At 29.2% G+C, this 18322-nt stretch overlaps 2 protein-coding genes and 1 non-coding gene across 5 annotated transcripts; 2 read left to right on the top strand and 1 right to left on the bottom strand.

Moving 5' to 3' along the window:
• Positions 1-1876: 1876 nt before the first annotated feature.
• On the bottom strand, positions 1877-11062 carry LOC122402577 (CD63 antigen-like). Its single transcript, XM_043405499.1, has 6 exons — positions 10857-11062; positions 7483-7671; positions 7049-7219; positions 6702-6923; positions 6502-6563; positions 1877-3525 (listed from the first exon to the last, which is right to left on the bottom strand). Exons 1-6 carry the CDS (start codon positions 10917-10919, stop codon positions 3507-3509), a joined length of 726 nt encoding a protein of 241 aa, XP_043261434.1. The 5' UTR covers positions 10920-11062; the 3' UTR covers positions 1877-3506.
• A 107-nt stretch (positions 11063-11169) lies between these two features.
• LOC122402575 (CD63 antigen-like) lies at positions 11170-18304 on the top strand. 3 transcript variants are annotated; one of them, XM_043405495.1, is made up of 7 exons: positions 13740-14103; positions 14180-14301; positions 14393-14567; positions 16198-16386; positions 17328-17498; positions 17621-17833; positions 17963-18304. In XM_043405495.1, exons 3-7 carry the CDS (start codon positions 14493-14495, stop codon positions 18146-18148), a joined length of 834 nt encoding a protein of 277 aa, XP_043261430.1. In that variant the 5' UTR covers positions 13740-14103; positions 14180-14301; positions 14393-14492; the 3' UTR covers positions 18149-18304. The 3 variants fall into 3 exon arrangements, with proteins under 3 accessions (XP_043261432.1, XP_043261430.1, XP_043261431.1); XM_043405497.1 differs by lacking the exons at positions 13740-14103; positions 14180-14301 and adding an exon at positions 11170-11299; XM_043405496.1 differs by lacking the exon at positions 13740-14103 and having other exon boundaries at positions 14196-14330.
• Positions 12906-12988, top strand: Trnas-uga. Its single transcript has one exon. It is a non-coding gene; the product is annotated as a tRNA-Ser (tRNA).
• Positions 18305-18322: the final 18 nt, after the last annotated feature.

An 18322-nucleotide genomic window follows, 5' to 3' on the forward strand; every position in this document is an offset into this window, starting at 1 on the left:
TTTATCCAGAAGTATTACATACAAATAAATATGCAAACAATACTGTTTAAACGATTCTTTGAGGGGGTCGAGAAATAATTTCAGAAATTGGTTTGTAACGTTAGTAAAAATTAAAAGAAAGTCGTCAAAATGACTAAAGATTATTTAAAAATATATAAAAGTAAGCGATACGATGTAAGAAATACTGTTTAAATTGAATTCATTCTACTTTATTCTTTCCTGCGAATTTATTTCTTTTATCAACATACAGTTGTAAGACAGTACAAGAGAACATCCCATATAATTACTGAATGTTAGCTGCTAATTCTATAAGTAAATATAACTAAATAATGATTGTATAGAATTATCGCTGCCCTTTCTTTTACATCGAAGCAATCGTTTTTATTTCAATATTCCCAAACATTGAAAGTTTTTGTTTAAATAATTTATATAACTAATGGTAATTTTCTTGCAATTATTTTATGTGATATATGTCAAATTGCAAATTCGCCTATCGTTATCGACTTCTAGAATGAATAACATGAATTAATTCCGATTTAATCTTGTAAAATTGATCGATTTGAAAATATATACAACTGAAATCATATACATTGCAGAATTAGTGGAAATAATGGTTATACCAAAATAAAACAAATACAATGTTTACTTAATATAGTTTATTAATATAAATAAAAGCTATACGAACAAGGCGTGCTAAAGTGATCGGCTCCTTAAAGACGTTAATAATGTATTGATTAATTCGTTAAATCACAACTAGAAAAATATCGTAAGAAATTAAACGCTACAAACAACAATTGTTTCTTTTTTCATTTAATATTAATTTCATTTTTCTTACGTTGTCATCAGTCTTTCCTTATCAGCCAATTATTAAATGTATATACGAACAAAGATTTTTGTTTCCAAATACATTAAATTGTAATTACAAGTTTCTTATTGAATTACATAAATCAATATCGATTGGATCTTACATTAAACGAGAACATTTATTTTGTTAATACGAAAGTTTTATAATTTAACATTTCGCAAAATTTAAGATAGTTTAAAATTAAATACACGTTAAGTTAGAGTTAATTTAACACAGACATGTAATACGTGTATAAATTTATGACATAAGACTATAAGTTAAAATACTGCTACATACGTTCGATGAAATAAAAAACAATACTACGGTTCCTAAATAATCCAATTGAAAGTTAGTAAGAACGGGATATTAAATTATGAGACTCGAATGAAATTTACAAAATACAAACAAAATGATAAAGGTTACTTATTTAGTAAAATCTCATGCTTGGGAAACGAACAAACTAAAAGGAAGGTATAATTAAATGAATTGTTAGTTTACAGGTACAAACAGAATGGTTAATAATTATTTCGATTAATGCTAATCGATTAATTAACTGTTTAAACACATTTCTAAAAATTAGGCACACATTAATGTTTCAGTATTATCTACCAAGAAACTCACACTAATTGGTTTCTCTAGCAATTTCTTATTATTTTAATATTATTGAAACCTCGCTTATTCTTGCGTGAAACATATAATTGTCACTCTAAATTGGTTACAATTAACGTAAATATCGAACACAGATAACCTGGAAAGCTTCATTAAATTATTTCATTTTATATATATTAAATTGTTTAATCAATTAGACGTATTTGAAAGTTTAGAAATAAAAACAAGAATCGTATCAACTATTTACAATAATAATACTAAGTTATTATATGTAAATATGAAAGTATAATTTATCATTATTTAGTCATAAAAAATTATAAAGTTTCGTTTGTTTGATTTAATTTTCCATCCTTTATTTTCGAAGTAGCAAGACTAAACAAAAATTTGTTATTTCATTAAATATCTTTTTAAGTTAAAATCCGGTAAGAAAATGTTCTGTACAAAAGTTTGTTCCTTTCTTGCATAGAATAAAAATCTGTAAATAAAAATATTGATTTTCGTTTAAAGAAAAAAAATTATCCTTCCAAATAACCTCGAAAGTGTTCAATGAATAAAAAAAAATAAGTCAAATATGTTTCCCCTTTGAAATCAAGAAACTTTTGTATTTAACATTTTTGCCAAAAATGTGTTGTTTTCGAGATACTTGGATTTAAAGTTTTCAAATGAACACCCTGTACGCGGGGAAACATCAAAGAACTTAATAATTTCACGCATAGTTCGTGCAATCACAGGAATCGCCGTGTATAAAAATCACATGAAAAAAGTGCTTATTCTACACGTAAAAAGTTAATTAGGATTCAGAGAGGTACCGAAAAGTACTCACAGTTCGTTAAAGTTAAATGATTTGAAGAATGTTGAGAAAGGAATAATATAGTGCGATGTGATCCCTGGGACCGCATGATTGTAATTATGGGTAAATTTACATTTACTAGAACTAGCAGAAACAATAATTATTGTGCCCATAAACGATTCGAGTTATTAATTTGTTTTGTAAGAGCTGTAAAAATATACGTATACACGCCCAGACTTAGTAATATTTAAATATATAATTAATTATAATTATCGCTGTGCCATCGTCGATCCTCTACTATCCAGGTCTTCCATACTCCTTTTCTTGGGCTGGAGAATCTGATCCCACTCGTTATATTTCTTAATTATTCTCTTGTTGCATTAAAATATGCGAGATTTCAAAATAAGGGAAAAGGGATTGCAATTACAATTGTTATAATTACAATAAAATTCGTTAAATCGACGCAATGCCATGAGTTAGCGATATTATTTTGTGATTTTGGAAGCTATTTTGCGTAAACTATAATGTTGCAAAGTTTCAAATCATTCGTGTCAACTACTATTTGTTAATTAAATTGTCTACTTTGCAAAAATTAAAATAATTTTCTTAAAAATTCTTTCTATATAATGCAACGATTCCAGATAAAATTAGTTAATGTTGAATTTTATTTATCATCGCACGATTTTGCTCGAGTTTTAAATTCAAAAACAATTTCTCTTTTATCAATACTCAATTAAGAAATGGTATAAATCGTAACTATACATACATGGTCTAAACGAAATCGGTAGTCAAACTTTAGATATTTAGTCTACTCATTTTAAGAATGAAAATGTAATTATGTTAGAAACAATATGCTAAATGAATTAAAATCTTGCACAGTGTGAAAATTTAAGAGATGATTTCCATTCCAATAAATCAAGGCACTACTGATAGTCTTTTAGTTTGCGACATGCCATGAGCCAAATATACAATGATCATTTTATCTTTTTTTCCAAACATTCTTATGCCATAAACTTTAATTTCATACATAAACACAGTCTAAGAAAGAAAAGTTTGGTTTTAACCATTTGGCAAATACTGGCAGTAATTGAATTAGTTTTTCCAATAGTCTGTTTTCTTCCATAGATAAACTGCAGATGAACATTGGTTTAGTCTGCAATCAGGTTCTAAGTAAATGGTCTTGCGACGACTTTAGAATTATTCTCTTAATGAATGCACGACGAACAATACTTAGTGTTACAATGCCTCCTAATTGATGTCAGATCAGTGTGCTGCAGTTTCGCTGGAAGTAGAAATTAATTAAATCGCCCATGACTATACATTGTTTCTGATAAAATTACATTTAGTGTCATGTGTGGCAAAGCAAGAATGTGCAGTTTACGCTTTCCAAAATAAAGAACCGAATTAGAAACCTGTAGTGCTAAATAAATTACATTTGTATTACACAGTCAATATTCAATGTACCAATTATAAAAAATTGTACTTGATTTGGAATTTGTTATAAGAAATTAATAATTGGTAGTATTATTTTTTGCTATTTAGGAAGAATATGGTATGGATAATTTTGCTCAAATCTCCATACCATGTATTTCGTATCTCGGAGGATCTAAATGTGATATTGCCGAATGGAGTCAAGAAAGCTGTATAGACAAAGGTATTTTTTATCATGTTGAAATTAATAGACTCTATTTCAGAAATTTTCGAGATATACTGCAACAATCAATATATTTTGCTAAGAGCATGGTTGCTTTCTGTACTTCATTTATGTCAATTCAATCTAATTAGAATTTTACTATAACTTTTTAATAAAGCTTTGAGCATTGTAACATATTTTCTTATTTCTACTCAAAGAACATATTGGCGAAGATTTGATTAAAAAATTTTGTGGCACATTATATAATATATATGTTCACCAGTATAAAATACATACAAAGAATATATATATATATATTTAGAAATGTAAAGAATTATTAGAATCGCTAGGAAAATACATTGAAATTGTTGGGAAAACGCTTTCATGTGTGAGTGCATTTGTGTGTAGCTATGCGCACAGCTGTCTGGTATCAAAGAACATACAAATGTAAGCCAGATTTGAAAGTTTTAACAGTTTATATATATCTTAAAAACGAAGCTTCAGATTTCAAAATGATATAGATATAGACGATATCTTATTCATTTTTTTTTTTGGCACGAAATAATTTGTATGCCCGGTTTCTCTCATTATTTTGAAACACTCATATAATTTATATAATATTTTGTTATCATTTATATAATACAGTTAAAGCATAATGTAATCTGTACAACAGAACAGTCTTAAAATTCTTAAAACAGTATTTCGTTGTAAATAGAATAAAATTATAGTAATATATGTAATATATATATATATTAATAAAATTTTAATAGAGCACGGAAGCAATGACTTTGAAAAATATATTATAATTAGAAATCTTAGTACAAAATACTTCAATGGAATTGAAATTTTCATTCCGTTCTTTAACACCTAGCGTCAATTTATTGTCTAAATCATGGAAAGCGTAAATATAAAAATTAAGTTTTTTTAAAAATCGAACAGCATTAATTCTAATCGAACGCGTTTGTTTACTAAATGTATCGATCTTGCATCAACGCAAAACATACATTGTTCCATATAACATCCAGAACTGATTTTGAAGTTTTCCAACGTACAATCGTGCAATCATATAATCTTATTGTTACATTTATTAATAATGTTTTATCGTGTTAACACTATGTAAACTTCGTACGAACAATAAAACGTTTTCTTATTTTTTAGATACAGAGACATTTTCTCAGATTGTGTCTATGCTACGAATGTACCCTTTTTTAAATAAAGCGTATTCACTGAATAAACGACATATTACGTTCTGGTATAAATATGAAAATTTCAGAAAATTAATTATGTTGGCCAAGATATTGTGGATTATTATCAATCCCACTGGTAATTAATTGAAGAATAATACAAGTAATGGTAAAAATGTATTACAAATTTCACTCATTATAAATTTAAATACTAATCTATCTGACTGATAAAACCATAAATGTCTTTTTAATATATTATTCTTCTTTTAATTAAAAGTTTTGTCAGTTTTGCTATTGTTATTTTACTTAGTATTTTCTAAAAATTGTATTTATAATTTGTGAAACGATAGGTAGAAAAAATCACCGTACAGAGTTCGACAAGTCATAGCGCTAGAATATTTTTAACAATTACAATAATGTCTCCATTAAAATTTAATAAAAAAAAAATTAAATTACATACTGATATTTTGCAAACTGAAATTATGAAGTAACTTCTTCGTTGTAACAAAGCAAAAGTTAATATTTATGTATAATAAAATTAAAAGCTTAACATAAATATATATTACTTTCGATTTATAATTCTTAAATATCCATGTGTAATTTCTAACCAAGTACAAAAATCTTGTTCCATTATCGTAGAATAGAAGTGTTCAGTCTTAAAGAAACGGTCAGAAAGACAAGATATACTGCACAAAAACACTTGCTTCATTTTATATCAAAATCTTTTGAACATCAAAGTAACATTGCTAATGTCAGTTTATATTTAATACCACCAATACCATTGCTACTACTATTATTTCTGATAGTATTAGCATCAGCAGTAATAATAATAAAAGTGAAAGTGAGTATTTATACATGCATAATAAAATATAAAACAATATTATTATCATCTGTAGCATTGATAATTTTAGGTAGAAGTAGATCTTTTTATATAGGATGTTTACAGAAATGTGGTATATGTCTTCAGGATCAATTAATCTTATGTGTCAAAATAATGAAAACAATTCTGTACCGTTTAATGTTTTTTTTTCAAAATGCTTGTAAAAATAATTTTATCATTGGTTTATACTTTTACAGTTTTAAAATAGATTCTTGCCTAAACATCGGTAAATTTTAATTATTTGTATTTCGAAAATCAATCCTAGAATAAAAAAAAATGGTAAAAGATCGTTTTCGTTATTTTGACGAGTGTAGTTATTGTTTAAAACAAATCCACATTTTGTCGGACATCGTATATAAAAGTAAAGTATTCCGTCTTACCGTCTTTGTGCAACATAGTAAAAATGATGTACAATGTGCAACTTGTGCCATATTCTGTTACTTAAAGAGAAGAATCAGAATGATTATTACATAAATGTGTAATAGTGAAAGCAACAGAGCTCATTTTAGAAGAGTATGAGTGCAATTTTTAGGCATTACAACTGTAGGTAACTCTGCTTACACAGTCTCGTACTCGCGACGGAGCGAGCGTGCCAAACAGCATGCGAAGATTATCCCAATTATCTGAAATTAACAAATTTTGTTACATTCTTTAATCCAAAATAAATAAACTTTACTATTATTTTCATTAATTACAATCATTATAGAAAATGTTACAACCGGTAGTAAAATATAAATATATATTAAGCAAGTAATAATTACCTGAATAACAGCAACTCCAATGCCCACACCACCCAAGGTCAATGCATTATGTTCAATAGCTTCTTGAAGATTAAGCATACATCCCTTTTCGTATATATAAATTGAATTTAAATCACATATACTGTCTATGGGCACTTCCCTGCAGCAGGAATTTGGTACAATGTTTTCTACAAAACCAACGTGAGCCCAATCATTTGAACTTCTCATTCCACAACATTGCAGCTGAAATTTGACAATTATTTGGTTTTATACCACGAACAATATACAAAATTCATATAAAAGAAAAGCAACACTGTGTATGACATTTTATTTTTTCCACTGTTAAAAATGGTATTATGTATATTTACATCATGTTGCATGATGTCCCAGGATTTACGAATATCGTCGTCGCTTAAATAGTTTTCCATGGTGGTATTCAATCGATTTTCTACCATTTGCCGAACTTCTCCGCGCATCATGTATCCGGAAATACCAGCACCAAGTTCCAGGGCGAAAATTAGAAGTAGTAATACGGAGAACTATGTAAAAAATAAAAGGATAAGCTGGATTTTTTTTCATTTAAATTTGTAAATATTCAGAAAGAATTTTGACCAGGTTGATCATAACGTTCTTAAAAAGAAATTATTTAATGAAAAAAAATTCCTGTTTTAATATTAACATTAAATATTATTTTGTATATAATAAATTTATTAACATCGGTTTTAATGTCATAATTGTGCGAAGACTGACTTATATTTAATGTAAAAAATATTTTATGATATATGTAATAACTGTTTGTTACCGTAATTATCATGCAGTGGTTCTCTTTAATAGCTCCGCAACAGCCAAAGAACGATACGATGAACACAATAGTACCTACTACGATCATTAATACAGGTGCTACAAAAAACCAACTGTCCATAAAATTGTTGTAACCACCATAAACAACAAGAATTACAGTGCCAACTGCAATGAATACGATTCCCGTTATCTGTAACCACAAAAATATGATAGCTTTTGAAAACAATAATACACTTCGTACGAATTTGTCTGTTTACAAATTCCTTACGCGAATCGAAATAACGGTAATTAGCATCTAATGGTATTCATTCATTCAATGAGTGAATAAATGAATTTTGTTAGATGAAAATTGCATGATCGAATTTATATCTCGTGTATACGTATTTTGTGTGTGTTTACTACAATTTAAAAACAAATATTGACTGAAAAATCACACTTTTGCTTCTACCGTAACAATTATTATTTTAAATAATATCAACAAAACACTTTTCAATCGAGGTATAATAAATCGGTAATACAAAATTGTACATCAACTTTTTTGGGGGCTATTGTAAAGGAAAGGTTTCTAAATTTAAACTTATTGTAAAACAAATCGCGTACAAAATTTATTAAATTCTGTGGAGTTGTTTGAATTCAGAAAATTTTTCGAGAGAGGAATCATCTTCATTTTCTTGCTCTGTATCAAAGTACAGAAGCGTTTTTAAAAAATTCAGTCCAGGGTCGAAAAAGCAGAGATTTTGCCTTTTAAAATGAGCAAAGGTACTACATATGTATATACACCTTTGTACAATTTTTTTTCACGAAGTTACAGCAGTTCAAACATTGACAATATTACAACTTAAAATTAACGATCCCTTAATTTTGAGTATGTAGTGTTTTTTAGAACTTACACGTTGTATAAAAATTGTAAAAACAAACTTGTATATTATATTTACTCAATTGTTAAATATCTATTTTTATTTCATATTTTCCATTGCTCTTGTTTGCCCATAAAAACACATGACTCGTATCTGTCGATATACTTTTAATTACGACGTTGTTGCATCACGTTACACGGATTTTCTTCAGTCGCAATTAATTTACCAATTTATTTATCGTCGTTTCATACTTGTTATTTAAGCTTTAAGCATAGCTCTGAAGTGATGGGATGAACAGCTAATATCTTAATTGGCTTTTTGAGAAATATAGAAATTACTACAATATACATTGATTGAGTGACGAAATAAGAAAGGTTTTACGCGGGAAAACGCAGTGGGTCTTTATTTTCTTTTTCTTACTTGGATTTGGAAAAACCCAAATCTAACCTAGACCTAACCCTGCCCTTCAGCTGAATGATCACTATGTTGTTCACGCGTCCAGTTACAATGAAAACAACGAAAAATAAGTCTTGTCCCGATCCTTCGCTAATACCTACAGTATATGTACATCTGTTAAGTGCGTCATAAGCTTCGTTCCATGACAGATTTAATTGACAAATATGTACATACATGGATTTTTTCGGTCGAAATTAAAAATTTTTATACCTATAGCTCTACTGTTGTTTTACCGAATGTCGATTATTGCGAATAACTAATTATTGGAACGCGAAATAGAATACATGAATATATCATAAGATTTACATTAACACTTAGCTAATATCTTTATGATTATCTTTCTTGATCATTTTACGGTACACCTTACTTTGTTACTTTCTCATTCACAAACGACAAATTTCTATAAGTATTGACTTTTTGTTATTATTCTACTCTTGTCTAGCCAATATTAATTACATGATTCAAACAGAAATTATATACTATCTTATGTTTGATCCTGAAATAATTCGTATGTTCACAATATTTCTTTGGGTGTTTAAACCTTTTAACTTGCAATATACTTTGCAATTCATTTTTAACATATACTGCATCACGTTTGAAACTTTTAGCTCAGCATGCGAATATTGTACATTTTAAGTTGGGTTCAAACTGTAAACACTTTGCACATATTCTTTGACAGCAGATAGCAATAACATATCAAACGTATTTCTTGTAGCGCACAAACTTCTTCAAAGTGAGAAGATTGATTAAACCAAGAAAATGGTACACATGCTATCATAATCTTGCACAAAATGCCACACAGTACTTCTTTCTTCAAAAGCCTGAATCTATAATATATAACAAGGGTTCAGGAGAGTCATTATTTTTGTCTCATAGATAATACCTAATATTGTTTACAATAGGAAAATACATATGTCCAAAGAAAAGACAGAAATAATCATATGCTTGTTTAAACAAATTTCATTGCTCAACATCTTACAAAGTCACAATTTAAAACTTCAAAACCATTTACCTATGCTTTAGTAGGTTACATAAAGACTTATTTATCTATATTGAAAATTATAATATATACAAGCAATGAAAGGTTTAATCTTTTGATTTATAAAAGTTTTACTTTGTAATATATGTTGTTATTATTTTACCTATAATATTCCTGTCAATAAAATGAATACAACTTTTCTAAATGTTTTGTATTTAAGATACAAAATACAATAATGTAAATACATATAAGCAGGAAAAATAATTTTCAATCTAGCATGGCAAGTACAAAAAGAACATGGCTATAAACTATACATATATATAATTTGTAAAACAAACATTCACACACATATATATATATATATATATATACATAAGCAACACTTATTTATTAGTTAGAGGAAAAGCTATACTTTATTTATATTATGATTGGATTAGAATCAATTAAAAAATTTGTAGTTGTTTGTAGTTATTTTGGCTTTTTTAGCTTTATTGTTTCGCACTGATACACTTAAATTTACTAAAAGTAAGAATTTTGTAATTAAAATTTTTGTATACTTATTTACGTACGCGTAACGTAGTTAGCAAAATCGAAAAACTTACATTTAATATGTGGGGTTAAATAAAAATAACTATTTGAACGAGACACTAGAAAGTAAAAAACATCCGTTTTTATGATATTTTTAAAAGGGAAAGTTTCTACAATAGATATTGCCGGATTCGTATAATATTTTAAATATTATATTTACATTCAGTATTGTAATAAACTACCGAATATTATTGTATATGTTACACTGTAAAAGTATGCGAATCGAGAACATTTCTGATATCGACAAACGAAATATGTATTTATACTATACAAGAACTTTTGCTTTTACTTTTTGTGTATCATATTTGAACTAGAATTTTTCTTCCGAGGAATGTTTATTTGCAAGGATTTAAAAAAAATACCACAACGTTCTTGTCTCCTGATACAACAGCATTTGAATAACATTAATTGAATGAATTTCTTCGATAAATGCGAAGGAGGTGATATTAAACAGAATTAAAGTTACGGCGACAGCAATACAACATGGAGACTCACTGCAAATATTATGTTGAAGAGAAACGTCAAGTATTTGATGCAAGCCATTCCGCCGGACACCATTTTTTTGCAGTCACTGTTCACTACTTTCAAGATAAACAAGCTATAAATATTCACACAAGAAACTGGACCGAACACCGTGTGCCTAGTTTCTATAATTGCATTGATATTGTGCACCTCAACAAGTTGTACGTGCTTCGAAAGCCCGGTAATGAATACTCGTATATTTGTCTATCCAACCAGACTGTGGGTGCCAGATTGTAGATGGGAGTCAATGAAAATTTTCCCCACCCGTACGTAATACTAATGCACATGAACGTGTGTACGTAAACTACATATACGGGTTATCCGTTTGTAAATGTCCAAGCAAATATCTCGTAAACAGTTGATGTTACGAAAAAGTTCAAGGAAAACAATTTACACGGTTTTAAGTCGACTACAAGGTGCGTGTAAATTATTATTTTTTATTTGTAAACTTTTTGAATTACGAAGGTCAACTTAGTTTTTTTAAATGGATATACGTCATTTGTTTTGCATATTTTGTTAGTAGAAGTCATTTGCAATCAAAATGATATCCTTTTAAAATTTGTTATTACGTATCGTTTACAAGATAATCGGCATCTTAAGTATTAAAGCAGTAATTTGTATTGCATCTTTAAACTAATTATAAGATTAAAATGATAAAGAGCTTAAGAAAGTAAAGAAACAATATTCTAACAATCTGGCTGATAGATATTGTACAGTAATTCGTACTCTACAAATTATACTTTATTTACAAGCACACAGACGTATATTTCGACTAGTTAAAGGTCAATGATCTTGTTCCTGTAGTCGGATAAATGTTGTCTTTCGCATTATAGTATGGAAAATAAAGTACTCTACTATTTAAACGATGACATATTAATAATTATAATAGACACAAATTATACAGTATTATACAGTATAGTAAATATATTTTGAAATTGTCGAAAACGTATATTGTGTATAGGGAACATGTACGATCGCTTATAATCGATCGCTTCATATTTGTCATGCAATCCATAGACCATCGGGATAAATTATTATAATCTACGTTATATATTTGCAAATATCTATTTTTTTTTAGTACGAAGATAAACGATTAAATTCGCAAAATGACAAAATAATGTTTAATGAAATCGTTACCGCAGAAAGAATTGAACTTAAAAGATTATAATTTTGAAGTAATTTTGCTTTAATTATATGTTACTATACTAGTATTATAGAGCTTTTTCTTACATCTAGTTAAAATTTAACGTAACATTACATTAGAATGCAATAACAAGTAATTAATTACACAAGACCGTCTTATCATTAACAAAGTATGATAATATTTTTCCAAATCATTTTACTTTAATTTTGAAATAGGACAGAAAAAAGTCGGAAAAAAGTTTTCGTAATTACAGTATAATATTCTGCGCTCATACTTACCTTTGTCCTTACATTCTCTTAATATTGATTCTTCGCATTATAATAGATACACTGCACGTCATTCGGCCCAGTTCGATGTGACTCTATTCGTACTAATAGTAACTGTTATTAATTTAAAATTATTTTGGATATTACGTATACAAACTATACTTAATGATCAATGAAAAAAAATTATTTGTTACCCGGACGGATAGTATTTGGGTCATTCTACGCCAAATCAGTCACATTTTACCTGAAAATAAATATTCAGTTCGTGTATCGTTCGGTGACGTTTACTTTTGCCTATTGATATTTTTTTTGTATCTTTAACCGTTTTAGAAATATAGTTTTTCCCAATTACGTGGAACACCTTGTGTAGAGATGACGTGAAAATCACACATGAATAATAAAGTTTAGTCTGTATTGTCAAACATTTGCCAAAATACTGGTAAATAGCATCGAGTCTTTTGATTCGTAATAATATTACATTAATTAATCGAAGAGTTTATAATACCAAACAAAGACGTTTAAATAGTGACAAGATATTTTATGTAAATGTGTATGTAGAATTAAAAATTGATTTGCAATATATGTTATATAAAATGAAGAACGCTTTCAACAGCTGCGGTGTCCGAGCGGTTAAGGAGATGGACTTGAAATCCATTGGGTTTCTACCCGCACAGGTTCGAATCCTGTCCGCAGCGATTCATTTTTTTTATTTAAAAAAAAAAATTACTTGCTATTTCCAACACGTAATATCCATACATTTATTATATTATTGTATTATTTAATGTATCGCAATATTTTAGATTCATTTTATTAATAATTTCTATTAATCTCTTTCACGCCCTTGGCCACATATGTGGACATTTAGTTTTTTTTTATAATTATAGTTACTGTCAATAATAAATACACTAAAAAAAAATCGTCCCTGAAGAGGTTAAAGGGAAAATTATTAGGTAATAGTTTTGAAAAATGTCGTACCATGAAAGTTTATTATACGTAATTCCTTCGCGAGTACGTTAATTAATTGTAGAAATTTTATTAACACAATATGATTTTAGAGCATCTTGATTTTTCGAACCATACACTTAACGTTCAGTTTAACAGATCAAGTTTGTACGTTGTCTTACTCACAAACGATTAAATGTTCAATGGTTTAAATTGTTATAGAGTTTCAAATACGATAACGGAGAAAACGATCGAACCGAGAAACAATATCGAAATAATATTTTGGCAAAAAAAAACGATTCTTCGTTTAAAATAAAGTACATATACCGTGGCTAGTAATCCTTTCCTGTGTATGAATAATGGACGCGTGCTCAATTACCGACACGATAATACGTGTGAGTCATATTCTGTGTTTTCACGCATAGGCGTAGCAACTGGTCGATGTTCCAGTGCCGACAATAGTCACTCATAGTATGTATATCACAAATCGGTATAGTTAACGTCGCGACTTTTAAAATTGATTTCGAGACAAAATGATTAAGAGAATTTCTTTCCTACAAACAATTTTTAGGAATTAAGTCTATTTGTTTGCCTTTGTTTTTATTATAAACTCTAGCTAGTGCTATTACAAATAGCAATAACTATTTTACCACAAAGAAAAATCTACGCTGTTTTAATTGTGATGCTCTTATTGTGAATGAATTTATCACTATAGTTTCATAAAGTTTAATTACCTATTACATTGGTCAACAGCAAATCAAATTGAGTGCACGAGTAATCCGTACAAACAGTGTCATTTATAATACTGGACATTTTGGCAAAGAAACAGCCTTGAGCAGGCAAGAATGGATCGACATAAATTTCATTTGTATTATTCAATTATTTAAAATTTCAATTTCTAACTTAAACTTAAAAATAAATTAATCTTCTATCCCTTTATTCAGGAAATTTGTTTTATTTTTGAATAACGAGTATTATTACGTATTATAATTTACGATTGCATAAAATTGCCGTAGACCAGTGAATAGACAAAGAAAGAAAGAAACAAACTTCTTTATAAAAATATGTAATCGTGTAATGTTTCGTGTACGGTTGGTACGTATACGTCTTTATCAATAGATAATGCGATATATCGAGTCGAGTTTATATGTTTTCAGCGTTCAGTCGGTTCTTCCTCGCAGTTCGGAAGCGATAAGGAGAAGTGTTGTTCTGTAGTGCAGCTGCGTGCAAGAAGATCCTTGAAGAACGTGCATCAAAATGGCTGCCACACACCTTGACGTTGGTCTACGATGCATCAAATACCTGCTGTGCGCCGTTAACTCTCTGTTTGTGGTCTGTAACCACATTTTTCTATGTTCTTTTCATTTTTCTAAAGATTACCTCGTTATGTTTCCTAGATACCTGTTCTATTCTAGTAAATTAATATCTAATCTATCATATCTGTCACATCCATTCGTTCATTCCGCATTCTAAATTCATGCATTCCAGTTCTATTCGAACCGATTCTCTTTTTGCATTTCGATTCGCGAAATTACCCATTTTCTAAGTTACTTTAAATTATTGAATAATTCCATCGACAATTGCAAGTATCCACACCTGCCGCTTTTGACTCAATATCCAAAGTTCAATTATTTTCATGTAACTATTGGTCGAATTGCCATTTATTTCTTTACTTTCATTATTTGTTTTGCGCGAACAATTCAGATTCGTTAAAACGAAAATTTCCGGCGAACATCAATAACCGAATGGACAATTATACGAGTAATTCTGTAAATGGAAAATAAAATACATGGTTCCATCGTGTACTTATGCCGCGTAGCTCATTGTACTCTATTCTACTTCGTTATACCCTACTTAAATTCCATGTTATTCAATATTCATCTTCGTTTTCCCTCTCTAAATGGAAGCTAGAAAAGCAACTGTCCGGAATATTTCGCACACCACTGTACATTAACCTTGTTATAAGGGACAAAAGGAGAACAATGAATAGGGTCAAGGCTGTCAATAACGATAACTGCAGCCGACGTTCATTTCTTTCCCTGTTCAAAGAAAAAGCATAAAGGAAAATAACCATATTTGTCGTTGAGATTCAATAAGGTAGGTGGTCTCTCGATATGGACGTGGATCATAGCTCTACGCTATCGTTCGGACGAGCAGTAAGATCGATACCAGCTGGACGAGGTCAAACCTCGATGAATTATTACTGTCCAGAAGACTTGCAACGCCATAGGTTGTCGATGTCTTGCAATTTGTCACTTTTTTTAGCATCGGTTTCGTTATTTCCTTACTTTAAGAAATTTCAGAAAATCGCCTTAATTCATCGATAAAAATTACTGTTACTTGACTACCGACGAATTTCTATGTGACTTGAGATTGTCGAAATAATTGAACATTGTATCACGTAACAGCAACACTTCTATCTTCTATTAGATTAGAAACAACAGTATAGACTTATTATTTTTTCGTAGCCCGCGAAAATTTTCACTTTCTGCGATTGGTATCAAAGTAGAGAACTGTTGTTTTGCAGCCGTAAATAATAGCCCCTCTTATCAGTTTAGATAAAATTCAGTAATCTCTTTGATGTTGATAACAGAATTCTTTTTTTCACTGATACTCATGCTAAGTAAGAAAATTTGTTGGGTTCGAAAACTCCTATTTAATGAAATTACAGAATTATTCGTATTGTTTGATAAAATGAATATCTATTCAGTATTTTAACGAAAATAGTCGTAACAGCATTCGTTTTCCTTGAATATTTTTATAAGTCGAAATTGTAAAAGCATCATATATTTATCTATAAAATGCTGATATATGATATATTTCTTGGAAATTTGAGAGAAAAGAAGTAATAAAAAGTGTATCAATGTATTAAATATGTATAATTTCATACATACGTTAATCGTATTATTTGCTTCGATCTTTTTTTAATGTTGGAAGTCTCACAAATGTATTCATATTGCAGTTAACGGGGATAATGATTATATCAGTTGGAACAACAATTTACGCAGTTTATGAAGACTTCTCTCATTTCCTCGATCCAAGTTACTTTTCTCCAGCAACTCTGTTAATTGTAGTTGGGATCCTTGTGTTCATAATAGCCTTTCTAGGATGTTGCGGAGCTCTTCGGGAAAGTACCTGTATGGTTCTCATTGTAAGCATCTCATGATTCCTTTTAACATCTGATATACAGGTTGTTTGGCTTATCAACAAAGATCGATTTTGTTAAAAATTTGGTGAGATCACAAAACAAAAATATCAAACTTGCATATACAGGGTGTTTGGTCGCCCCTGGGAAAAATTTGAATGGGAGATTCTAGAGGACAAAATAAGACGAAAATCAAGAATACCAATTTATTGATGGAGGCTTCGTTAAAAAGTTATTGACGTTTAAAATTCCGCCCGTACTGAATTTTTTTCTCGAAAATGCGCAAGATTTCAGGGGTATGTCTATTCACCAAAAATGATTGTAATTGACCCCCGCAATCGAAAATAATTTTTCCAGAACGATTTGAAATTTTTTTTTCGTCGAAAAAAGGCACCTAATTAGATTTTCGGTAAGGAATTTTTTTCTCGAAGGTGCACAGAATTTCGGTAGTATGTGTAATGAACAAAAATGATTGTAATTGACCTCCACAACCGAAAATAATTTTTCCAGAACGATTTGAAATTTTTGAATTTAATTGTTAATAACTTTTTAACAAAGCCTCCATCAACAAATTGGTATTCTGAATTCTCGTCTTATTTTGGCCTGTAGAATCCCCTATTAAAAATTTTTCCCAAAGGTGGCCGAACACCCTGTATACGAAGTTTCATTTAAACAGATTTCCTTGTGTAGGCGCGATCGTATTAACAACAAATACTTTTTTTAACGATCAAGAAGTCTTAAAACATGTTTCGTTTGAAATAAATTATCTCGAAAGTTTTAGCCTATAGAATCAATCCAACCAAACTACCATCAGTAGTCAAATAGCCTATAATAATTATTATGCACGGATTAAATTACGTGTCATATTTTTTAACAAACGGTTTCGATACAAACTACTTTTGTGTATTTTATAATAGTGAACAATAATACATTGTATATTAATTCAGTTTGCAGCGTCTCTTATAATAATTCTTATACTGGAATTAGCCGCTGCAGTTGCGGCTTATGCACTTCAGGATAATATAAAAGATCTCCTAAGAGACAAAATTAACGTTACCATGCATGAGTACAACGAAAATCCCGAAGCAAAGGATGCCATCGATTTTCTACAGTCGAGAGTAATATTTTAAATTTTTGAACATGTAAAAATAATTAACTTTGATATAGAAATGTACAAGTTAAAATAATTCAATGATCATAGAATGTATTGTGTATACTAAAATATTTCATATAATTACAGCTTTATTGCTGTGGGTACGACGGATATACAGATTGGGAAGATATTATGCAAAAGGATAATATTGAGCTACCAAAATCTTGTCAAATATATACTTCTGATGAAGAAAATAGTATTATTCCATATGCCCCTGGATGCATTAGGCGTCTTTCAGTTATTGTTAACAGAAGTGCGCTTTATGTCGGAACTGGAGCTGTAGCCATTGCTCTTATTCAGGTTTACATTTATTACATTTAATTTATTCATTCTTCTGACCAGAAATTTTATAATTTGGCAAGAAGAATATAATTGGAGGTATACTATTTGAATTTAAAAATAATTTGCTCGAATCGTTTTTATTTTCAGTTAACTGGAATAATGTTTGCCTGTATGTTAGGCCGAGCAATTAGAAGACAGAAAACAGAAAGAGAGCGGCGTAAATGGGAATTGAGAGAAAGTTTGGTCAATGGATATCAGCCATTAGGAAAATCTGATCCTCTTACTACTTTTCCTGTTGTGTACATGTCTTCTGATCCTTTAAAGAACACCTAAAAATGTTTGTTTTTGTAAATTCATAATGAATTACTTTTTCATTTAATAATTTGTCTTATTAAATATTCTATTTCAACGTTTTTAAACATTTCCTATCTCAACATCATTCTGCCTTTCGAAGTTCTAGAATGAATAAATAAATTGTCTTTAAATATTTTATTATACGCTTTATTG

This window comes from Colletes gigas, unplaced genomic scaffold (assembly GCF_013123115.1).
Source record: "Colletes gigas isolate AHSC1104 unplaced genomic scaffold, ASM1312311v1 Colletes_gigas_Sc00037, whole genome shotgun sequence".
Classification (NCBI taxonomy): Eukaryota; Metazoa; Arthropoda; class Insecta; order Hymenoptera; family Colletidae; genus Colletes; species Colletes gigas.